The sequence below is a fragment of the Ascaphus truei genome, chromosome 5, assembly GCF_040206685.1.
Source record: "Ascaphus truei isolate aAscTru1 chromosome 5, aAscTru1.hap1, whole genome shotgun sequence".
Classification (NCBI taxonomy): Eukaryota; Metazoa; Chordata; class Amphibia; order Anura; family Ascaphidae; genus Ascaphus; species Ascaphus truei.
This window is the reverse complement of record NC_134487.1, coordinates 19,053,499-19,066,189: the sequence shown is the minus strand read 5'-3', so window position 1 is coordinate 19,066,189 and position 12,691 is coordinate 19,053,499. Positions and strand designations below refer to the sequence as shown.

At 43.3% G+C, this 12,691-nt stretch overlaps 1 protein-coding gene across 1 annotated transcript in view; it reads right to left on the bottom strand.

Moving 5' to 3' along the window:
* Positions 1 to 4,328: 4,328 nt before the first annotated feature.
* Positions 4,329 to 12,691, bottom strand: part of ITIH2 (inter-alpha-trypsin inhibitor heavy chain 2) — a 40,032-nt gene continuing 31,669 nt past the window's right edge. Inside the window, exons 16-21 of the mRNA XM_075599417.1 lie at positions 12,526 to 12,678; positions 11,210 to 11,323; positions 9,550 to 9,748; positions 8,117 to 8,289; positions 7,014 to 7,125; positions 4,329 to 4,856 (exon numbers count right to left, since the gene is read on the bottom strand). Of these exons, the coding sequence (XP_075455532.1) occupies positions 4,709 to 4,856; positions 7,014 to 7,125; positions 8,117 to 8,289; positions 9,550 to 9,748; positions 11,210 to 11,323; positions 12,526 to 12,678 (899 nt within the window). The 3' untranslated portion in view covers positions 4,329 to 4,708. The remainder of the gene's footprint in view (positions 4,857 to 7,013; positions 7,126 to 8,116; positions 8,290 to 9,549; positions 9,749 to 11,209; positions 11,324 to 12,525; positions 12,679 to 12,691) is intronic.

The window sequence follows — 12,691 nt, the reverse complement described above, 5'->3', positions numbered from 1 at the left end:
TTTTTTTTTTTTTTAAAGCCGCTTATTAGTGTTTCACTTAAAGGGTTAAACGAAGAGGTGGAATATAAATGTTTCTTACACTAATGTGACCACCTCTCCCCAGAACGATATTACCTGAAATAGTCTACTGCAGAAACATTGTACTGTATTCTTTATTTACCAAGTAACTGTCTCATTAATAAGTAACCATTATTGGGAATAGGGGCTTTTATAGTAGATCTGAGGGGGCTGCAGTAATATAACAGCTGTAGAATACATACATTGTAATTGCTCATTTTGTACAACCATGATTTTGTTTTTTTTCTTAAGTTTCATTGAATTTTCAGAAGGGGTACAGAAAAGGGTATGGGGAACAAGGTACAAAGGTGCCGTCTGTCTTATGTGGAAAGGCAGATCCATAATCCAGTTTGTTGGCTGAATTATTTACCAAGCTCAAATTGATCTTGTTTGAGAAGATTCCAAACTTTAAGGGGATACAGAAAAAAGGGGGTCACAGAAACCACCTGTGGGGGGAACCGGATATTCTGAAACAGGAACAACAACAACAAAAAAGAATTACAAGGAAAGCAAACTGCATATATACTCTAGAATGTAAAGCTATACTTTTGTGATATATAGTATCTATATTACTATTGGAGGCCTTTAATGGGTGGCCCTTGTAACCAAAAAGAGGGCACCACCTCATATCTGATGACCATGATGTTAATATATGTCATTTGCTGTGTGAGTTTAGTGAACACTATTAGGGCTGTCAAACCCATCCCTCCTGCAGACCAGGACTGGCGGCGGCAGCAGCATTTCCATGTGTCTTTTTTGCCAAGACGAGAAGAGCGCCGGTGTGAGAGAGGGGCCTGCGGGCTCTCTGCCCTTCCCTGCTGCTCTACCCACAAGGGAGCACGGAGCTGGTTTCTGCTCTAAGTCTCTTTGAAGTCCAGTGATGGGAGGGGCATAGCAGCCATGTTTAACAATTAAACTGTTTATATTACTGCAGCTTTTGATACTGTGGACCACCCTCTACACATTCTCCATATTCTTGGTATCCGTAATAGAGCTCTACCCTGGATTTCCTCTTGCTTCTCCCATTGTATTTTCAGTGTCTCCTTTGCTAACACCTCCTCTGTCTATCTCTGGGGTTGTATCCCAGGGTTCTGTCCTGGGAGTATTTCTCTTTTCTCTCTACACTCTATCTCACATCTTTTGGGTTAAACTATCACCTGCTGATGACACACAAATTTACTTTTCAACCCCTGACCTTAAACCTGCCGTCCAGATCAAAGTCTCTAAATGTCTCTCCACTATACCATCCTGGATGCTCCTCCGCCGACTCAAACTTAACATGTCGAAGCTGGAGCTCCTCACAAACCTGCCCCTAATGCCCCCTTCTACATTACTGTTGGCAGTACTATCAGCAACAATAATGGTAGACGTGGATCCGGGGCATGTGAAAGAAATAGAAAAAAGGTGTCTTTTTACCAGCAGCAAACTTCTATAGGGAGGAGCGCGGTAATATGTACAGTCTCTCACAAATATTAGACCAATCCATTTCTTTGCTGCATACTCCATAAGGGCATTTTAATATAGTGACACTGAAATTTCAGAGCGGTAGGTTTATTGGCTCATCTGCTTTACATAGCATTTCCATGGAGGTGTATGTCCCTTCAGGAAAGAGCCCCTACCAATTTTCCAATGATTACAGGTATATCACACCCCAGTGTCAGTTTGCACATCACCCTCCAAGAGTAGGTGAATGTATGAGGATGGCAGAAAGAAATATGTGTAAGTTTTATTATATTCACACCAGGGATTTTGTGCACCCGCAGTTTACCTCTATAGTAAGGTAACTATGATACTGGCTTTGGCCAGCTTTTAATTGCACTACTCACAAAAGCATATGCTTTAATTAACCCCTTCAGGGCTTTCTTACATTTTTCACCAGTCCAATAATGACATATATTCAGTGTATGTACCTGCAACTTCGGTTATGCCTTGACGTTGGCTTGCAGGCTTATAATGCTTTGGCCAAAGGGTTTAACTAAATAACCCTTATTCATGAGATTACTATTTTATTTTAGCCTAATTGGTAGGAGCGCAGGAATCGCATAGTGACATCACTAATCTCTGTGGCTACTAGGGGAGGATTATAACATTCTATTTAGTATCTTATTTAATGACATCACCAGGCGCCTTCGAGGTGGGCGTGGCTAGGTTTGTGCTCAGCAACTCCACGCCATATAATTAGTAGAGACGATACAATTGTAACTACCCATACAATTAACCCTCTAGGGCCCTTAAGTGGAATCCCCACAGGGGTGCTACACACCTAGTTTCTTGCGTTCTACCTCCTTGTATCTAAAGCCCTCTCCACCTTTAAGCCCCATCTTAAAACACACCTCTTTATTGAAGCATTTGCGTTGCTCCCTTGGCTGATATTATACATCTCATATGTGTTTACTATGACCCCTTGTAGATGCACTTACCCAAACACCCTCCTACTGTCTCCCATACTTATCACTTAGATTGTAAGCTCTTCGGGTCAGAGCCTCCTTTCCTAATGTTACTTTTATGTAGGAAGCGCATATTCCTAATTTGTCCCATGTATTACTGCTGTAAAGCGCTGTGTACATGGATGTCTCTATACAAGTAAAGATATACATACTTACACCATACAGCATTGCCCTTTTTAGGGGCGGTATGCGATCGGGCTCCACGCGCTTAGCACACTGAAGGGGGGGGGGGGCGAGTCCCGTCACACCTGACCTAACGGCTGGAGCCCGGAGCAGATCGCGTATTCACTCTGCACTGCGGTGACGTGATCCAGAAGTGCCGGAGGGTCCGTGACCACGGAGGTAGCACGACCCGCTGCCACTGAAGGGGTTAATGGGCTAACGTTGGCGTTCTTCATAGATGTGGGTGTATAGAAGCTTTGGACCACTTAGAAGTCTTTCTCAGGTGTACTACAGATGAAATGGTTACAGCTACTAGAACTGCACGTCATCAACACGGTGAATGAAATCTTCATTAAAGAAAGGTGACCGTGAGGAATGGATGAATGAATAAATAAGCAGGGTTTCCTTCTATCCTGGTCTTTAGTTATTAACCTCCTTTATATCTTATAGGTGAACATATACAGTCCCGGTCTTATAATTCTTTTAGAACTTCATTGGCATCCTGCTAAAATCTGGTGTGCCTCTTCCTACTGTGATTATGTAATTACAATATCTTTCTTTTTTCCTTTACAAGGCAAGAGAACCCCTAGAAAGAGCACCATATATATTGTTATTTAAATCTTCTCCACCTACTTATATAGATAACTATAGTTAGATTACGCGTTAGATTAAACTATTCATTCTATATATTATATTTTACATTGTTACTCTGCTCGTTCTAGATCTGTATACTCTAGATACTGTATTTACACTGAGATAATTGGTATATTGTCTAGAATATGTAGACATTAAGTCGATATACATGATATGAATGACTGTTGTTAGTAGTGTCAAGCACATGCACCAAGGCAGCATTTTTAAAATAACAATTTTTAATTTGTATGAGGCGTTTTTCATACTTAGATATCATTTACATATACTGTATGTTGTATTGTTCGTTTTTCTAGTAGAATAGTTTACTATGTTTTCCAGATGTTGCAGTACTCCACCAGAGGGGCCGCTGTTCCAATTGCCTTGACACCCCATCCTCCGGGTTGTTCTTTTCCAGGGGGGAGGCTTGGTGCTCGGCATCGTACCTGTGACTTGTGTTGAGGTGTCATCATCGCCTATCTCTAAGGGGCTTATCCTACACATGACAAAGCTGCCGCTTGGGCTGTTTTGGGCCAACAATCCCCATTAAAGTCTATGGGAATTTTTGGTCTAAAATAGTCAGCATTTCCTCTTCAGATATATATCGTTACCCCCTATGACAGGGATGGCCAACTCCAGTCCTCAAGGGCCACCAACAGGTCAGGTTTTCAGGATATCCCTGATATAATGACTGAGCCACTGATTGAGCCACCTGTGCTGAAGCAGGGATAACCTGAAACCTGACCTGTTGGTGGCCCTTGAGGACTGGAGTTGGCCACCCCTGCCCTAAGATGATCACATGTATCTTTTAAGCCTCTTAACCGCCTCTTCGTGGAAAGATGGTTTATGAAGATGTCGAGCTCTCATCCCATTGTAGCTTGATCAGAATGAACGGCCCCACAACTTGCTGCCAGTGCCGTTCTGCTGGTCCATCTGGTAGCAAAGGGTTTAATCAAAGAGGAAAGGAGGCTACGTTCTAGAACTGAACCATAAGCAGAGACAGGGAAACAGAGTCAAAGCACAAAGGACAGATTTTTGTAAAGGTAACAATAGTTTATTAATACAGACTGAGAGAAACAAAACAGCTTGATAAACAGTGAACAGCATAACGGACAGGTTGAACTGTGATCTGCTAATCCCTTTGCTGCTAGAGGCATGTGAATACCACTCAAACATAAGGTGGGTGACCTAAAATGTTTGGCATTTCAATTTGAAACATGGAAGCTCCCTTGAGGAATATCTACCCAGCTGATGAGATAGATGCTATTTTTTCATAGCTGTTTACACTATCGCCATTTTTCTAAACAGAATTAGGGAGAAAAATATTAGACTAAAAGGGGGAAAAAAAAATACAATAAAATAAACGTTTTTCCCCCCCTCTCTTCATAACCTAAGTTTTTGGGTCATATTCTTCAAAGGCGTTTGAAGGAGCTGAGGAGCTGAGGAACAATGTAGTCCTTGTAATGTCCATCGATGAAACCCTTTCCACTGTTGTGTACAAACCAGCAGCGGACATCGGTTCCGAACACACTGTTGGACTGGTATTCCTTCTGCATCCCCCTGCAAGAAGTAATTCATTGTCAGATGCACCGTGCTTCTCACAGAAGAGGTGTCCCAGTAACGTCAGTCACTAAAGCCCGACGCCAACCTTTACTGTTTGTGAGTGTCACCAATCTGCAGTCAGACCCAGCACCCTCATGAACTTGAAAGGAATCTCCCTGATAAAATCATTACTTTTCAACGTGACATTCTTTGGCCCTAGGAGGCTGACATCCCTGTAAAGTTCATTAACTATTATCCAACGGTGCAATTCTTTTCTTTAAAAAAATGACCGATCGTAAAAACGAGCAGATTGCTGACACTGTTGATATTTTTTTTATTAACCGTTTTATTTAAAATTTTCTTTAAAAAGGCCCAAAGCCTGCAGTAGAGTATTCATATCTCAACCACTGCTGCTTAGGCCTCGGACACAGTACAGCAGTACAGGCACGCGTGCGCGCGACCAAGCGCGTGATGTCACACGCGCCTGTACTTGCCGAGATCTGTGTCCTGCAGTGTTGAGTGATGGGGGGGCGTGGTGAGGGCATGCCGGGGGGCGTGCCCATGATGTCACGTGAGTGGCTCGCCCTCATTGGCTGAACAGCTCACGTGACCAGGCCGTCGCGTGGCAAATACAAACAATTTTGTCACCTCTAATTTCTGTAGCGCTGCCTCTCACATGCGCCCACACTGTAGACATGCACATTTTAGTCCATGTGTTTGTGTTTGGCGTGAGCGATGTCGCTCGCACCGTCTGCGGTATTATGGACAAGGCCTTATTCTCATTTGCTGTACCCACAAGGGAGCACGGAGCTGGCCTCTTCTCTGATAAGTCTCTTTGAAGTCCAGTGATGGGAGGGGCATAGCAGCCATGTTTAACAATGAAACGGTCCATCACTACTTACTATTAATGTATTGTAAATGGGCAGTCCCATGTAGAACCAAAGTAAACTAATGGCAGTAATATATTTAATAGGTTAACACTAAGCGATTGATACCGAAGAAGACAAATGTAAGTATTTAAAAAAATATATAGATTTACTGTCCCTATTTCTATTGTATCTGTTTCCTTATCCTGCCCCTTGACTGTACATAACTGATACTCAAGCAGTGAAAATGGACCAATCGTTGTCATTAGTTCAGTTGGATCTTATTCTTAACAGTATAAAAATGTAAATGTGTCTTAATAAGAGACTACAAAGCTGTCCAGAAAAAGGTGTTATTTTATCTGTATACATCAATTAGTTACCAAGATAAAGGACCACATTTACCGAGCCGTTTTCTGCCATAACCTCCCTTCCTGGAGCAGGACACCTTCCAACCAAATCAAGGCAATGGGCTGTACGGTGTCCTTTAGAGACGGATGGTGTCATATGGCTAGGGTTGCCAGGTGTTCAGTATTGAACCGGACTGTCCAGTATTTGGACACTGTCCAGTAAAAATGTGTGTCCGGTATTACCTCTCTGGACGTAGTGACCTGGCCGGCTTGGGGGTCCGTGAGATTACCCCAAGCAGGGAGAGAGCAGGGCTGTTGCTAGGGAGGCTGGGCAGCTTCCTCCACCCTGATTAGCTGCATTACCCAGCAGCAGCCAATCAGAAGGTGTCAGGAGCCTGGGAGTGGGGCAAAGAGTGGATGAAACAGCATGTGGAGAGAGAGAGAGAGAGAGAGAGAGAGAGAGAGAGAGAGAGAGAGAGAGAGAGAGAGAGAGAGTGTGTGTGTGTGTGTGTGTGTGTGTGTGTGTGTGTGTGTGTGTGTGTGTGTGTGTGTGTGTGTGTGTGTGTGTGTGTGTGTCGAGCGCATCACACCTTTCACAATTGTGTCCCGTACTTTTGGAGAAGCCACCTGGCAACCCTACTTATGGCAGAAGACTGCTTGCTGAAAATGGGCCCTTATTTGTACCTTATCTCTGCCATTATTTCGACAAACTAACAGAGCGTAGTCTTCTCTGCCTGCTGAAACGCAACTCACTAATTCATAATATTGTGACAGTGTCTTTGGTCAGGAAGATATTAGCTCCATTCATTTGTGTATTTCAGCAATTGCATGCACTGGGAGATTTATATTCAATCATACAAAATAAGATGAACCTGTCCAACCAGTAAAAGCTTAGTCATTTTGTGCAAACTGAGGACTTTGTGACAGTTGAACTATTCAATGCCACTATCTCGAAGACCAACCTTGTTACAGTAAGCTTGTGTCCTTTTACACTCATTGTAGCTATGGGCTTCTCTGGATCAGGTCCGGCTCTCACATTGTAGACACTTACTTCTGGTTCATTCATAAACTGGCCTGGATAAAACAGGGAAACGGAGACATTGACTTTTGTGCTAAGAGAACGATAGGAATGAATCGGAAACGTTTGTTCGTAAATCATAGTCCATATGTTCTCACAACCTTACACCCCCCAGTCACATCACGTACTTACCTGCATATACATTCTGCTCTAAAAATCGCTGTCAATCTTTGCAGGCAACCAATGAATACACGAATGCTCAGAAGGGTTATTGGTAAATAAAACGGTGGGTGAGTCCTGTCATTTAAAATGTTTTGGTTTGGAAACACCACCCAGCCCACGCTCAAAATGTCCTGAGGTTTTACAAGCCAGCTGGCCATTTTTAATGATCATTCTAGATTCCCATATTTGGAAGGATCTAAACCCTTTGCTGCCAGTGGAGCAAGCATTGCCCTGCAAATATGTCCAAATCTCTTGCTGGTCCTGACCCTGTGGCAAGGAAGGGGTTATGTATCTCTCTAAAAGACACCAGTATTCTAAAATGCTATAATAAAGTCTTACCTTGTTAATTGCTATGTTTATATCTATATAATGATATACTGTAGTTGTATACATGAGTTTTTAACACGTAATAAATCTACAAACTACATTAGGGTCCCATCTCAAAAATTCACACATTGGTCTTTTCAAACAGCAATCAGCATGGCTTGTTTTTTCCGCCCGTTACATTATTTGGACCGTGAAGTATCCCGGAGAAGATCGGAGGTCGTCTAACCTGCATGGATTCCTCAGTTCCTGAGATAGGATCTATTATATCTACTGCACAAGAATACTTCTCCGAGGGCTAGAGTACGGTCGCCAAGATCAATATTGTTCCGACGGCCAATAGAAAGCTGCAGTACCATTGGTAGATCCTTCAACAATTCTTTACTTCTACACAACCTACAGTAAAAGCCTAGGCTATCGGGACTTTGCACTGTGACCAACAATGGATTGGACGAAGGAGACACTTGCTGAGCATGATGCATTTTGTATGTTATCATTTACCTATCAAGCCATGTACTGTTGGGGAGAACTTGTTAGTGGGAGGGATGTAGATTCCAAGGAAGTCCACATTTACTGGATGATTCTTCCAGACACGATGTAAGACAATCAGGAAGGTCAGGTCCTCGTTTACTGTGATGGTGACATTGCTATTTTTCTTCACGGATACAGCAAGGCTACAAAGTGAGAAAATAAATAACGTTATATTTAAATGAATGTCTTCCGAGAAGTTTAGAGCTTCATCAAACATATCTTCCTCTTTCCACCATCTGCCCCCCTGTTGTAACGGAGGTTTACCAGTATATTGTGCAGTAAAACGATCTAGCTGGAGTTTCTCACCCCATTAAAGGTGTCTTAAATCTGATATTTTTTTTTAGGAGTGCCAACGTATCAAGGTTGTTATTTCCTCTCACAGACTCCCCTGCTTGTATCATCCTCCCCACCTTTCGGGTCTCCTCCCTAAGTGAGGGTAGTGACATCACACTGGAAATCCAGCTTCTTTTGATGTTATTCTGCCATGTTGTTTTATCCCAGGCAGCATAGATTTTCATAGAGACTTTCTTCCCTTTAGAATGGATCAAGGAAGTTCAAGCAGGGGGAGTGACATCCTTTCTGAAGGTAAGGATAATATTGCAGATTCTGCGCTTACCAATGACTTGAATAATTGTGCAATAGTGCAGAATCGGCGCTATCACACTTTGCTGAATAAGCCCCCCTAGTGTCGGTCCTGATGTGGTTGGGAGTTGTTTTCCAAGTTTGTGTAAAGATGTGTATGTTAAACCAGAGTTATTTTTTATGTGGATTTTTACTTTTTGCTAGCGAATTACATGTTTATTATTTAAATTCGGTTATTTGTTTATGAATGATGTACGTACAATTTAATTTATATTGTGCAAAAAATGTATGCAGTGCTTCACAAAATGTGTTATTCTATCGCGTCTTCAAACAGCAGTTTGAGTTTGGTAGAGTGGATGTTTCCACCTCCTCCTTAAGGCTGCGTCCATAGTTCAGCAGCCAGCGCTCCTCCGCGCTCACGCTGAGGCTCGTCTGCGCAATCAGGAGCGATTGCATGAACTAGCAGACGAGCCAGCGTGCGCGATTGGGAGGCGGGGCACTGACGTCACTGGGCCAATAGCCCGCGAAGCGCCGATGTCAACTTCACGCCGTGACGTTGCTACGCTCTGATTGGAGGTTTTCAGTCGACAGCGCTCTCAGAAACAGATTCTGCTGTCGGCTTAAAATCCCTGCGCCTCAGCACGCCTGCGGACGCTCGCGGGAGCCCCCTCTCAAGACATCCTCATTGAGGATGACGGGGCTCATTGCGGAGCGTCCGCACGGCACAGCGCTGACTGTCCTTCTATGGACGCAGCCTTACAATCACACAGTGCTCTGTTCAATGAAAGAGCTGCTGTGCACCTGTGCAAGTCTGAGCTCACCTGTCGCGGGTCAGGCTGCTTGATTCAGCCCAGGACATTATTCTGCTGTACGATCCATCTTTCAGTGTTATTTTCTCTGTGCTGATTTCAATCTTCAGGTTCTGCTTCTTGAAATACATTCCGAACGTACCAAAGAAGGTGTTTATCTTGTCATCTTTGCTCTGTTTGGCTGCAACAATCTGTCCGTTTATCACCACGTCTAGAGAGAAGAATAGAAGCATGATATTGCCGTTAATGTATAATCATGTTTCCCAATAGCAGAACAGCCATTGATCTTGTCAATTAAATGACGAAGCCCACTATGTTTGTAAAGGTAAAAGTGTAGTCTACTTTGAAGTAACATTTCTGAACCTGAGTTAATTACCAAGAGAAGGCAGCGTTTAAATAGCATCCAGTATCATAAGAACGACAGGGACAGAGAAAGGAATAGGTGTAGCCCGAAATGCTGAATACCACTTCTTGCTGTTCCTCCAGAGAAATCGGAATATCACAACATCTTGATTGGGGCGATTTATATTATCCATCATACTTGTTTTTGTGATTTAGTAGAATCTGTTTCTCGCTTGTTACATACAGTAGATGAGGTTGAAAAAAAGACATACGTTCATCACGTTCAACCTCTGCTAAATTTATATGACAGATACTTTATCTTATATTTGTATTTACAGTATTTTTGATCCAGAGGAAGGCAAATGGAAAACCCCAGTGAAATATCACCTAATGATATCTCATAAGGGGAAAAATAAATTCCTACCTGGCTCCAAATAACAGCAATATAATGAACAAGAATATGTTATAGCTTCATCAGTTTTACCTCATGATTCCCATTTCAAATGTGTTCAAAGGGCATACGATACACCCCCCAGGAGTGTACTGCAGCACTTCAGAGGAATTTGTGTCACCCGAATTTGGCTCATTGGCCCGTCATTTCCCAGAATCCCTGGCTGCAGTGGAAGCACTGTATACTAGGAGATAATGGGGGAAAGCAGAGCTGCAGACCTGTCTGAGACATGTTAGGCCACGCTTATAGTGCCGGTGACGGCAACGTGACGTCACCCGAAAACAAATGCATTGCCGCCGCCGCCGCATGTGCTTATAGTAAGCGCGACGGCGACAATGTGACGGAGCGACGTCGCCGTCGCGAAAAACTGGTAGCCGGCAAAATTTGATTTTTCAAGAGCTGTCACTCACGTGACGGCCCTTGAACCGATCAAATGGCCGCAATCCCGCGCCGCCGCCGCCCGCCGAAATATAACTTTCATCGGTGGCGACGGTGATGGGTGACGTCACCCGTCGTGTCTCCGTCGCCATCGACGGCACTATAGGCACGGCCTTAGTGTGCTCACAAGTGATATTTCGATTTGCTGTAACCTCGGTCAAACTAATGGTTTGTAACCCATGAACTTTAGTGTACCTATAATACAATAAGTATTTATTAAAGTAACTGCACTATTATAATATAATCAGCAAACAGCAGGGCTTGTACGTAGCTCCCTTGCCGATGAGTTATTTTATACAACACGTTAATATCTTTTATGTCCTCTATACATCTGGGGGTCTTCCTCTTTTTAACCATAACCTTGCCAGGGAGGGACCCATTATCATGTCAGTTATTGAAAACTCCGACCTTTTAAAGAGATCCATTTTCCGTTTTCCTTACCTAATTCGGGATCTGACAGCAGGTTCAGGATATTCCCAGGTTGAGTGTCGATATTAAAGCAGACGTCGGTTTGACTTTTTGGCAAATTTATGATGAAGTGTGGGTCGCTGTCAACTACAACACAAAGATTGATATTAACATGTAATATTTTCTCTCTTAAATCTTCACTTTGGCAGCTTTTTTTATGCATGGATCCTGCCCAGTTGCAATTTTACTAAAGCGGACTAACAGTCGTGAAACTACTTCTTCTGCTAAGCGTTCCCCTTCCGTTTCATAACCCCAAATGCAAAAGGAAGGGAGAGAAAAGATAGAGGAAGGGCAATACATCCCACCCTAAACTTCAGCTTATAATGTCCAGGACACGGAGTGAAGCTGTAGGGTTGTTGTGTTATGAGAGTATTGGATGCATGGAACAGCCTTCTAGCAGAAGCAGTGGGGGGCAAATCCAGCCAAAGAATGTTCAAGACACAAACGTACTGTACAGCGCAGAGTGATCTTGTAGAGTCTATGGTAAGAAACAGACTTGGGCAGCCATGTGCCCTTTAATTTGCTACCTTTCTTATGATCCCCTTACATTTGCAGTCCCTTTTACCAATGTACAGTATGCTGGAGTTGCAAAATTGGGAGCACTCACCCATGCAACATCTGCTTTGCCTTTTTAACACTTCCTTCATAATTCAAAATAGGAGGGTTTTTCAAATGACGCCAAAAAGCCTACCTCTAGGTAGCCAAACTAGAAGTCTTGAAGAATATACAATACATACACTTCTTGCATATAGACTGACCAACACGTGAACTGATCCTACTAGGGAGATTTAGGTGGGAAATTAGGGAGGGTGTTTTCCTCCTCCCCTGATATATATGCAGCGGGAAAAATTGAACCAGGGAGAAAGCAGAAACATTTGATCATTTGCATCCTTTTTTTTCAGAACCCCTCCCTCTTAGACATGTCAGTATTAGATATTGTCCGTGGCTGGTGGGATAGTCATGTGTCGCTTTGTGGCTGGGACAGGATTGCTGCCGTAATCCCAACGATGCTGATGATCAGATCATAAAGTACCAGTCTTCGACTCAGCCACCTGTGCTGAAGCAGGGATATCCCCAATACCTGGCCTGTTGGTGGCCCTTGAGGACTAGAGTTGGCCACTCCTGTGCTAGCATCATAAATATACATGGATGCTTATTATTTTGACAACCCTAATATGACAGACACTATCCAGGCAAACACTGCATAGTGGTTCCTCCATAGGGGAATGTTGATCACACAATAGGAGAACATATGGGCCTCCAACACAATAATATGACGCGATCACTACCTGCTGTTACACCATTGTCTTCGCTGAGGTTCTCTGCAATGGGAATAACACTCGCCACGGGCCCCTTTAGCTGCTCTCTGGGGTCCCGTTTTACTGGTGACATCGTTGCCTGTGTTACATCTGTAGCTATCTTTGTACCCAAAACCAATGAAGCTGCCAAATAAAA